General features: G+C 45.1%; 1 protein-coding gene across 1 annotated transcript in view; it reads right to left on the bottom strand.

Moving 5' to 3' along the window:
- Positions 1-12,925, bottom strand: part of tmtc2b (transmembrane O-mannosyltransferase targeting cadherins 2b) — a 92,674-nt gene that overhangs the window by 46,255 nt on the left and 33,494 nt on the right. The window contains exon 2 of the mRNA XM_071896871.2: positions 4,684-5,260. Within this exon, the coding sequence (XP_071752972.1) occupies positions 4,684-5,260 (577 nt within the window). The remainder of the gene's footprint in view (positions 1-4,683; positions 5,261-12,925) is intronic.

The raw sequence follows: 12,925 nt of genomic DNA, 5'->3' as shown, positions 1-12,925 counted from the left end.
TATGTGCTTCCTATAGACAACCAGTGTAGTATTGATCAATTATATCAGCAACAAATCAAACAGCATCATATCCTTCATATCAGAGGTGGACAGCACTGACTGGTCGATATCTTTTTTTTTTTTTTTAAATATCATCACATTGATATATCTGTCTAACCCTAAGTCCCATGCTCATGGCTCTGCCCGGCAGTAGTATTATGGAAGCAGAGCTCTTTGTCAGATTTTGCAGATCAGAATGTGCAGACTACGGATGTGACAGCAGGCAGAAACTGTTGCCACCGCTGCTGCCAAACAGGCTGCCATGGCTGAAATGGACAACGATGCCACCAAACAGAGATGTCAACCTGCGAAATGGGCTGAATCTCAGTGGCCAGTCAGACAATTTTTTATACTGCAATGAGCAGAGGGAGAAAAGGAAAAGTACTGGACTCATATTAGCTTGCATGCTGAATGTACTGTATGGCATAATGTGCACAGAATCTATTGGAGAATATAAATTTGGCATGTGCTTGTCTAATCCCTGTTTAAATGCTGTTTTGCCCAGAGACTATTGAATCTGATGGATGAAAAGGACTGGATCCATGTGCGCTCCGAAGCTTACATTGCACAGACAAAAGCAAGCAAGAAAAGACACGTGCACAACTACACAAAAAAAAAAAATCTATTAAAATAGACAATATGCTCTGATCTGCTTTAAATAAGACATACGTTAATGTAAGATGTTCCTCTTTCCACAATTATTTCTTTGTTTTTGCTGCAGTCCTCTTTAATGGTGCAATCTTGTTTCTGCGTCTTTTTTTTTCCTTGTTTGTAAGGCACTTTGTCATCTTTGTTTTTGAAAAGCACTATATAAAGTTCTTGTAAGTTATTATTAAAAAAAGTTTATTTTTATACACGGCAAACTGTAGTGTATGACTCTCTCCGTTCCAAGACCTGTTATGCAAATTTCAAGTTAAGTGCAATATATAACCAGTAAATCTAGATAATATACACGCATTATCTCTTCCCTCCGATTTGTATGCGGAGAGACTGCAACTTAAGCCCTGATGAAATGAGTTATGAACTCCGCGGCCTACATGGAATTACTCCGAAGCTCCCGGTCCTCGCTGCCTACAACCTTCAAACCGCACACAGAAGCCATAATGACACAATGGGAGATTTGCAGCAGATATAAAACTCTAATGTAATTGACTGAGAGCCACAATCAGATAAGCAGGCCCATTTCACCGTTTCCAACGTTAAATGTCAAACGGCTTCAGCTGAGTGGAGAGCACAATGATAAAACACAGCGCCGGCCCACTGTGGCCCGTCTGCTATGCAAAAAAAGCGAGGCTCTTTAGTCCATCTGAAGAACGGGCTTTATGTACTCAAACAAGGAAAAAGCTGTGACAGAGTGACAGCTCTTTTTTTAATGCCTTTACGCCTCATTTCCCCCATATCACAGAACATTAAGGTTACAATATAACTGCCTATGAACGGCCATTCGCAGACTTCGCTATGGGAAGTTCTCCATCACGACGCTTTACAGCCAAGTTTTCAGCACCTGATATATCTCAAGCCTGGACTTGAGGGGGAAAACTGCATTTATTTGTGCTGTACTCATTCTCAGCTCAATACACAATTTAATGTTCACATGGGTGGTGGAGAGGCTCTCTCCAGCTTGCCCTAAGGACCAACTCCCTTTGCTTATCATCAGTCAAAGTGACTGCCTCACTCCGCAGAGAGAAGGGGAGAGAGAGGGAGAGAGACAGAGATAGATGAACGTACACACTCCAGTGGAGGAGTGCTTGCAGTGTGTAACTCGGGTCTGTTTTATAATAACAAAGAGGACAACAGATCAGGTAACAAAACTCGCACATATGAACTGGCACGATGATCACAGAGAGAAAATGCCGCACCATTATGTTAAGAGGAAACCAGCCTGATAATGAGAGGGGAACCTGTCAAGTTAACATGATTGAAGCGATGATGACAGTGATCTGTCAATGCTCCCTTTTTATGTTGTCAGTGGTGGGACTAAATGACATGCTATGATAATGACAACTGTCATCCTGAAGTTACACGTTAGGAATATCACGCCAAAAATGGCGGCCTCGTTTCCCGAAAACATGCTATTTTAGGGTCTTTTCTCTTAAAACAGAATGATTTAACAGTCAGAAGTTTGCTTGTTGTTTTCCAGAAGTTCCACACAACCCACGCAGTTCCTTATTTGTCTCCTCGGTGCAAAGTAGCGTGTTGTGGAGTGACAGAGGAGCTTTTACAAGGGAACTATGCTGTAACTTTGCCCATGTATCTGCAATAAAATCTATAATAAAATCATGGGATTTCTCTTCGCTGTGCGTAGTGCGTTCATTTGGAAAATTTGTCATTATCAGTATTTCTGGGTGGCCTAAACATTTAGTCATTCACTAAATGCTTGATGAACGCAATATTGATAGTTTCTGCTTTTTGGTCAAAATATAGCATCACTATGTGAGCCTGAATGGTGCAGCGGGCGGTGTTGTGATTAAGGACATGCACTTGCTTATTTCTGTGTTAGCATTTTGGCAGGGGGAGAAGTCAAGGAAAGGGTCAAAAGTGATTCATGTTGAAGCTTTTTCAAGGTTGGTCCAGTATTTAACTTTTTATTTTTTTCTAGGTCAACATTTTTGCACATACTTCCATATTATCAATCAGTTCATAACATTTATATCCATCTCACAAATGACTTCTAAGTTCTGAAATCTTTTTTGCTAGCACACCATGACTTTGCTTCAGCTTGTTCTTGAAATGGCCTGAGAATTTCTAATAACTATTACACTAAATTCACTTGTGGGGTGTTTTCCTGCAAAGGCTGCAAACTTTCAAGGAGCATGAATCCATATCCACATCAGAAACAGCACCCTGTGGAACTCAGAGGGTAAATTGGATTTGCCCTGCTGTATGCAGAGCACATCTGCCCCTGGAGACGCTTGCCAAGTTAGTTAACCACGATGGCAAACCATGAGAGAAATCCATAGGGTTTCTGCTCCACGCCAGAAACCTAACTATCTGCCACTCTTTTTTTTTTCCAAAGACAATTGGATCAGCAGGGTATGTGGATTTGTGTGGTGGATTTCCAATCAAAAAGTTGAAAAGCTGTCAGCTATGAGGTATCATCTCCTTCGGCCCCCTTGGCCCCGCTTCCTCTCTAGCCTAGCCATGCCTGACAAGCTATTAGAAGGCCTGTCTGCCTGCGTCAATGGATGGGCCATACTCCAGAGGACACCCGGAGTCAGATAAGGCTTAAATCATGAGAGGACAGCGTGGAGAGGAAGGCGGCAGCGCCCTCACTCTTCATTTCCACACTGAGCCGAGCACTAAAAAGGAGGGGCTAGATTCGGGGCTGGATTTCGCTTTTTCAGTCTCTGTGCGATTTCATCATTGTCTCTCTATCTCTCTCTCAGTTTTTGCCTCTCTCATCTCTCCTCGCCACAAAACATTTCTCAGAAAGTCCTGTCCTTTGCTCGGGCGCCTCAGAGAGCCGCAGTCCCATTGGCTACTCTGGGAACCTTTTGTCACGTTTGTGCACACGTCTTGTCGAATTTATTCTGATGGGTAGAGAATCAGGGATGCCACATTGACTAGACAGCAAACAGTAAGCACTTCTGACAGGGAGCTGTTGGGGAAAGGGCTACTTAATGGCTGGGTGCTCTAAAAGCAACAGGAAAATAAGAAATGGCCATCACTTTTTGTTATTCTCAACTTTTTCTCATGAAAAATATTTTCAATTCTCTTCTCTTTCTCTCCCTGTGTGCTATGTGTGTGTGTACACACACACACACACACACCGGGGGGGGGGGACACAAGTCCAGAGACGCATGCACAAAATGATTTATTCCAATGCTAACAACACACCTCCTCATCATTATGTTTTATTAAAGCATTATTCATCTCAATATGAAGCACTAGATGATGAGCCGATGAGCAATTAGCTACCCGTTATCAAATTGTTTTTTGTTTAATTGACTTCTTATTAGCTAATTGGTTCTTAATTGGAGTTTTAGTAACAAATGCTGATCCGGGGGAAGACAACAATTTATAATGACACTGATTAAGGTGGAAGGAACAGGTTGTCAACATGAAGTGAGCCTGAACACTGTGGCGGTATTTCTTCAACTATGGTTGATTAGTTTGGGTCCCGGGCTGTAAAGGTTTAAGAACCCCTGGCGATGAGAATTTACATTCCAATGACAAAACTCCCCTCTACCCTCTGTGAACCCATTACTATAACAATGCTTATTTCAAACTTAGGTTAGTCTTCAACAAATGAGCGTTGGTATGGCTGTAAACTGACATTGTGTGCTTTATGCACAGAAATAAACAAAAGCATTCCTTTTGTTTTCCTTTCCCAACATGTATATTTTCCTTGCATTTAATAGAAAAGAAACAACCTGTCCTGGATTGCACAGCTGTGCATACAATGGCAAAATGTTTTTCAAAATATATCCTGATGAAAAGCAAACAAAACACACACATATGCACTGTTCACACACACACACACACACACACACACACGCACGCACACACACACACGCACACTCACACACTCACACACATATCAACTTTCCTCTGTTTGCCAGGGTTTTGGCTGTCGGGGAGGGGGTGCAGGAAACCAAATACATGTGAAAAAGCAGCACCGCAGGGTGAGAACAAACTGTTTACCTTGTAGAGAAGCATGATGACCTGTCGCAATTTGAGCCTGTGGAAAACGCAGACGTCGTACAGCGCCGACACAGCCAGGACCGTCACTCCGAGCTCCTTCCACAGCATGCTGCAGGCGGCGCAGCCCAGGCTGCCGAGCAGCCAGGCCAGGAGGCGGCAGGGCCCGGCGCGGCCCCGCAGCCGGCAGTGACGTATGTAGCACAGCAGGGAGAGCAAGAAGAAGAGGGCGGCGCCCACGTCGGCCCGGCCCACCACGCCCGCCACCGCCTCCGTGTGGATGGGGTGCGAGGCGAAGAGCAGGCCCGCCAGCAGGCTCCACAGGCCGCCTCCCAGCAGCAGCCGGGCCAGGCAGGTGAACAGGCCCGTCACGGCGCCGTGGAAGGCCACGTTCACCAGGTGGTAACCCCACGGCTCCAGCCCGCCCAGGGCGTGGTTGAGGCGGAAGGAGAGGGTGCAGAGGGGCCGGTAAGACTTGTGGCTGCCGCTGTGTGTGAGCAGCGTGCCCCAGAAGTCATCGTAGAAGATGTTGGTCCAGGGCGTCTCTGGAAGCAGGTCCTGGTTGGTCTTGATCGCACGGCTGTAACGAGAGCAAAAGGGGGTTAGAGCGAGAGGGACTGCTGGGCGCAGAGACCTTGATGCATATAGACGGTCTGTTCAAATGAATACTTGGTAGAATACTGGATGTTGACATTTTAGTCAATTCAATTAATGTTACACCGCTTCACAGCCCTACCACTTTACTGCCCTGCCACATCCAATATAAGTGCTGGGTCTGAAAACAGTGTTTATAGTATATTTCTACTGGCACCACACTGCAGATTCTCTAAGGAGGAGTCACAGCTATTCTTTACCAGTGCGGACTAAGCAGAAAATATAGGTTGCTAAGAAATGAAACTTGAATTTGCTTACAGCTTCCCCCTGAGAGTGCGGTCATGTGGCATTCACAAACAGAAAATCAGAGGGTGAGCTTCAAGCTCCAGGCGGCTTTGCCACCACAGCCACGGCTCTTACAGCTGTGGACTCGGGGATTAAGCAAGAGCACCACACCCTCGACCACAAACAAATACAGGCGCGCAGCGGGGGGAACGCCATGTTGGCAAAACGTAGTGTGGGGAGGAAGCATCCTCGACAATCCACATGGCAGCTCAATATTTGCCTGCCGCTCGGAGTTGGGTATTTCAGAACAAGGCAGGGGGAGGCAGGAGGGATGGAGGGAGAATGAATTTGTTTGTGGAAGGGATTACAAAGCAGCAGTGGCTTGAAGTGCAGAGTAAAGAGACATGAGCATAAGGGTATTTTTAATCAGAGGCCAGGACCAGACGGAAACCGTGCGACCAGGGGCATGTACTTCCTTCCCCACTGGGCAGGCATGGACCAGACCTGTACGACTGCCCCTCTGCTGGGGACGAGCCTGCATGACCCACCCTGGTGTCGCTACATCAGCCACAAGCTGTGTGTGTCAGCGGCCAGTAGGACGGCCAGCAGGGGTCCAGGGAAGGGGGGAAAAGGAAAGCATGTTCCTCCCTACAGGAGTCCTCAAATGTTGGAGCCTTTGTTACCTATTCTGCCGCACTATGAGGATCCTGACAAGAGCGACAGGCCTCACCTCCTTTTGTTTCGGCGGAAGAAAGAGAGGCGGCGGCGCTGATGAGGCGACGGCAATAGAATGAGTCTCCATAGAGAGGAGGCGCTTGGCAACGGGAGGACAGAGGTGTTGTAATTAAAAAGCGTGATGGATGGGACATGACACGTGATAACAAGCCAAGAGCACCAGGCTGTAATCCGTCCTCATGGCAGTCACAATTAGCACACACAATTAGTTCAAAGGCAAGAGAGAGATGGGCGGAGAAAAGGGAGAAAAAAAAAAAAAAAACAGCCTTAAAGAGCGCACAAACACGACGCAAGCAATACGTTTCAACTCTCAATTAAAACAGGCATACATGTGAGAAATGGATCAAAGTGAATGATCCGAAAGACAGATGACTCACGGATAATGATTACATTTTCCTCAGCCTTTGTGAGTCTCGCTTTAACGTCACGCTTTTCCTTGGCAATCGCCCACTGAATAGCTGCCCCTCCATACCAGAAAGCATATGGGGAGTTTGGTGTGGCGCGGCGGAGATTGCAGCGTTCAACGAATGACGAAATGAACCGGCTCTGACAGGGGCGAGCAGAAATAGCCCTTCTTATGATGGATCTAGGCGAAATGAATACTACCTGGCCTCAGGACATTGGAAGGAGCGCAGGAATAATCAGCCGGGATATAATAGAAATACCTCGGATGTCAGTGCGCAGATGATTGGGTTTCTCTAGCTTCTCGAGTCAGACTGACGGAGGCTCCAGCCTTCCACCAGCAGGCTTAAAGCCGGTAGCCCGACTCTCCACTTCATGACTCAGATATGCCAGTTTATTTTCTCTGGCCCATTTGTCAAGTGAGATCTTCATTCCACCGCAAGATGCTCACATAAGAGGCATTATGGTTCAATTACATCTCTAAGCCATTTTGGAGACAAGTGCGCTCTTTTTCCATTGCACATTGCGGTGGAGCCAGCGAGGGCAGATACAGTATATATTGCCTCAAAACCACACCAGATTTCTCTGGCAGCGAAACACAGACAAGAGCCAATGCCAGTCAGTCAAAACCCTATACCATTTACAGCCCCGGCTTCCTGAGTCACCGTGCATGAGGTTCACCTCTCAGATTGTCTCCTTCTTATATGTCATAGAGGCGGGCGAGCACCTAAAGTACTGCGGTTGACAAGCACTCATGGAGGGAAAGGAGCGAGGAATGCGGAGCGAGAAAGAAAGTGGGAGGGGGAGTAACCTCTTAACCCGCTCCGCCACAACTACTCAGGGCGGATGAATGGGATCCACCCACAGTTGAATTAACACATTTGCATGATAGTCCAACTAATCACGGTCAGTCTTCCCGATCCCTGGCAATTCATTAATCCGCTGCAAGTCAGGCAGGTTTTGATCATCAGGCCCTGCTCCACTACCGCTTAAGAGGCCAGCTGGAGTGGAAGATTGAGTTTCTGCGGCTGGCCAGGCCCCATCTTTCTGCGGAGCTGGCGGCAGGGAGGACCTCTCTGTGCACTGCAAACCTTTTCCAGCCGGGAGCGCATTCCTCCCCCGACCGCACGCCTGTACGCCGACTCCCAGAGGAACGACGGGATCATGTGGCCACTAACAAGAAAAGCCCCAAAAAACTCCACTACCTCCCATCACTGTTCCTCTCTCATCTCCTCCTTCCTCCCGGCCTCAATCCCACCCAAGCCTCGTCTGGATCTCGGTCTTCGGCATAAAATATCATATGGCTCAATCTGTCACGATGAGTTTCCTTATCATGATGTGGGCTGAGACAGGGCATGCAGTCAGAAACTATAGAACTTTCAAAGTGGGGACAGTCTATGTTTACTTGACTAAAGGCTTATATGTTTATTTTTAGATTTGCAACATAATAAGAACGATAAGGTTATTATGAAATCCTTCCAAGTCTGCACCTATGCATCATATCGGCTAAAAATGCTCTACACTCACAGTACCACTGTGTCTAATAGGGGTAACTGTGGCGAACTCAGAGAACCAAGCGCTTTGGTGTTAATAACATTTCCCAACCTCAATATTTTTAGACAAGTGTTACATGACTTCACCAAAACAAAGGCGTGTGATCCTGCTGGAGAGAGAAAACAAAGGCAGCACCGTGTCTGGTGTTCATATCAAAGGCATGACTAACTCCGCTCACGGCTTCCAAACCCTCACACGGAGGATCGCTTTCTCTCCAACACCACTTCAGAAAGGAGAGACAAGACACTGAAAATAGTTCTACCACAGTGCGGCGGTTGTTCTCAGTCTGTCAGAAAGCTGTCAAATGTGTAAGTTATTCTTTGTTCATGATCAAATAATTTGTTTTTCTTCTAGTGGTCTGGAGCATGCACAGTGCTAAAGGCCACGCAGGCCAAAATGCAGACAACAGCCTTGTTTTCATTATTTTGTTATGCAATTCAGCATTTGCATAAATAGGCTTCCAGCTAAAGATAATTGTAGATGTTGAGCTCATCTAGAAGACCATGTAATTATAAACCCAGAGTAAAACCAATTTCCGATGCGGGCCCACTCCAAACTCGCTCTACCGAGTTAAAAAGCAACTCCATGAAAAATGCTTCTGCTATCTCCTTATCTCTGCTTCCCTTGAGAAATGATCATGTGATAGCTAGCCTAGTCCTCTGTGTCCCTGGAACAGCTTCACTTATAATGTGAATGCATCAGCAGGGATGAAAAAAGAGCCCAGTCCAATGACTATAGGAGCCGGCATTAAGAGGCCATCTGAAATTGAGGATTGATTGGCTTTTCCATCTCTTCTTAGGAATCGTCGGGAGCAGAGACCGAGCAGCGGTCAGACACAGGAGATGAGACTGGATATTAGAAAGGAGATTGAAAACCAAGGACATATAATCAGGATTTTCCCTTTACAAGCTCATCTATGAATTTGAGATGAAGCTATGAATCAAAGAGACTTGTATGGCCAGAAATAGGAGGATAGAAAAAAACTCCTCCAAAGCCTGAAGGAATTGGACAAAAAAAAATTGGCAAATCGTTCTCACTAAAGAATGCATATGCTGTGCTTCTGGCCTCCAATAAATCACAGAGGAGCAAAGCATGGATTGTGTCAAAATGACATGCATTTTGGGTGGCTGGAAATATGGGAGGAAACTGAAGGACTTTCAAACAAGGCAACAGTAAACATGTTGCCACCCATGAATAATGCAGTTCTCCTCATGTCAAATCACTAACAATTATCTTCTTTTAACCTGTAATTGTAGCGCCCTCTAACCAGTTTAATTTAGAAAATGGCGAAATGCAATGGTGAGATGCATCATTCCTTCAAGTTTTGTCAAAATCAGATCACCAGTAATAAGTGTAATTTTTGTAAACGCTGCAACACAATGGTAAGACACATGATTCTCCCAAGTTTCTTTAAAATCCAATCAGAGATATCACCCATAAGAGATGGACAGATGGACGAACAAACGAACGAATGAAGACCAATTCATAGTCCTCCCACTTTTTCCCCAGTTCATAGTGGTCCAATTTTATCGTGGGTGACAAAAATATGGGACCATAGACTTACAAGGGCACAGTTGGGCTATAAAAAAACACTTTGCAGAGAAAGCCAGCCCTTTTTAGAACAAGACACATAAAGATTTCCATTTATGACAGCATGTGAAAAGGGAATCAACTTTGGTGGAAGTTTGGGGAAAGTGATCGGGCCGGTCTGCCAAGTATGTGTCATCACCCAGCTTCAATATCTGAAAGAAGCCCGACCATATTTTTAGACTGCCCACAGAGACCTTGGGGTAGCCCGCTCTGTGTTTCCGGCAAGCTCTTTTGTCTAATGTTTCTTCCCATGGGCATGCTAGCAGGTCGGTGGTGGCATACCTCCACAGCACTCCTGGTACCTAATACAACAATGCTGTCTAGTCTCTGTTGGTAAGAGTACATATTCAGTTCAGAGTAAGCAAATAAATGAGAAAAATAATGTAAAATTCCTCATTCTAACAGACTAATTAATCAATAATGAACAAAAATAACATGGAACGTATTAGTCCTACTGTGCTGAAGCAGAGGGCCTGTCATGTCCTTCATGAAATGAAGGATAGACATTGTCTTATCTGGGGCCTCTCGGCTACTGTGACTAATGTATTCTGTGGAATTAGAAAAGCAATCCAACTCTCAAAAAGCTCATTTGAATACATCAATTATTAATGCAGAAAGTGATGGAGACTAAATGCTCAAAGAAGGGGGCACGTAATTTGTCGAGGGAGGAAAATAAACTACTATTTTGGGGCACTGTTACAAATCGCTTCTGGGAGCAGTGGAATATTAATGGGACACGCCAGCCGCTGAATAGGAATATGCCAAACATGAGACAATGTAATCATGTCTTCGGCAAAATGCTGCATAAGCATAAACAGATTAAGTCAAGCCAATAGCCAGGGAGAAAAATTCAACATGAACAAATACAGTCGAAATTTTGTTTTTCGTCTGAAGCTTTGGTCACCTACAGTAAACCAAAAACAATTGCTTGCAGAATTCTCTATTTATGTAGCTTCTGGCCAAACTGTAATTATTAACTCCAATATCCAAAAGTTTTGATATCTGAGTATAAGAAAAGGGGGAAGGCAGTACAGCAAGTGGAGGAGGGAGTGAAGTCACCCAGTCGCTCACTTACTCACTGTAGCTAACACACCACCACTGAGGCCACCGTAAAATCCCCATTGTCGAGAATGAATGGTCGCTTTCTTCCATTTGACATATGTGATTAGTAAGCGTATAATAAAAGCCCCTAATAAAAGAAAACAGCCTGAGGGAGCCTTGAGGAGCGTGGTTTTTGTACAAGATAGAATCTTTGGTTAGATGGAATCTGATGTTATTTACTGTATGCAGAAGAAAAAAGAATGTAATTCAATTTGATGATAAATTACTGAGAGGAGCATAATGTCATTACCCTGAAAATAACCCCTTCTCTGCTAAAAGAAATCACAGGTGTGCTGAAAGAGAAATACTGTAGCATTTATTTATATATATCTTTGTTTTCCCTCAAACTGCAATAATTTCATTTAGCCGAGAACGACGTGGCCAGAATCTAATCAGACACAGTATGAAAAAATGTCTTGGATTAGACATGCGTTGTACCACAAAGTCAGCCTGTCATTTCTTTTCCTTTATAGATTTCCCAGAGAGCCCAGCAAATTAAGTGGAGGGTGTTAGGCTATTATCCCTGGCTGTACACGTGATGCCTACCTCCATCATAGCAATTAATGGAAAACCAGAGAGTCAGAATGGATGAGACACTGGTGATGGACAACCGGGATAAAGGTCAGGGACTTGGGGAGTTAGGGGTGGATTGGGGCAGAATCTCCTTAATTCGCTCTTAAAGGAAAAACCCACCCTCTGATTCTCTGACACTGTTAAGTATCATCAATCTGTGATGTTCAATGCATCACAGGCAATTTTGTGATGTAGTGTTGTAATTCACTTCTTTGGTACATCCCCTTTCCCGCAACCTGCCTCGTCAACTGCTACAGGCTTTAATCACTACAGTTAGTGATTTCCTACATTTCCCAGAAGGCCTGTGGACAGCCTCCAGAGAACAGGCCTGCGCTTATTGCATTTCAGCTGTGGGTTTTACGTGTAGGTGGTGAGAGCAACAGTGATATCGATAGCGATTGCATAGTGAGGAGGTTAGAGATAGAGAGCGAGGTTTTCCAGTCAAGACCAAGCGAGAGTCACGGCCTTTACTCAAAACACAACATTTTCTTGTGGCAGCACTGCATTGTGGTCTATTGAGGCTACTGTCAGTGGAGAAATTGGTGTCTCTGCCTCTTCTACGATGGATTTCTCCCTGTATGATAGTTGAATGTTGGTACAAAATGATGAGTCTAGAAAAAAGCCCTCACTCTTTGATTCTGAGCGATTGACACCAAAACCTGATGTTTACTGTTGATTTTTTATTCTCCTATTAAACTCCATTGTAACTGCACTGGAAATATCTTGACACGCACATTGTCCCATCACATCATCTATGTTTGGCCAATTATCCATGGGAATAAGAAAAATACACCACCAAACCAGACATGCAAGGTACATCACCAAAAGCTTTTTTGTGTGTTTTAGGGTGGATTTTTCCTTTAGGGAATGCTATTCTATATCATTCATCATAATGCATTCATCATAATATTTTTGCCTTTTTATGCTTCCGCTTCATAGCTCTGTCGCATTCTGTCGCATTCAAGTCCTTACACATCCCACAAAAGTTAAAGGTAAAAAGCGATGTCAAAAGGCATCAAAGTGTTACTGTTTCTCAGAGAGCAACAGTTTACATTGCGGCTAATTCACCCAGCAGCATTCTCTAACTAAGTGGAATAGGTCTAACCCCTGAGAGGCTTATTTGCAATGCTCCGCTGGCACGATCATACAGGCTCACTCCATTTCATGCCACAGTAGACAAGCAAACACTGGGACACTGAGACAGTGAGTCTGGAGCGGGGGGGGCGAGTCCAGCGCCGCAGTGTGTTTTAGCTCAGTGAATACCCCGGCCTGCTGCCTAGCATCCCTGATCAGCCCTTTGTGCTGTATGGGATGGGCACAGCGGGCCATGACCTGAATGCTGATCACCAGCTAACCAGCCAACCAGCCAGCCGGCCGACCAGACAGACAGAGCCGGCATCCCACCATTACA

Source organism: Centroberyx gerrardi, chromosome 4 (assembly GCF_048128805.1).
Source record: "Centroberyx gerrardi isolate f3 chromosome 4, fCenGer3.hap1.cur.20231027, whole genome shotgun sequence".
NCBI lineage: Eukaryota > Metazoa > Chordata > Actinopteri > Beryciformes > Berycidae > Centroberyx > Centroberyx gerrardi.
Note: the sequence above shows the minus strand (reverse complement) of the source record. Positions and strands in the feature narration are given on the sequence as shown.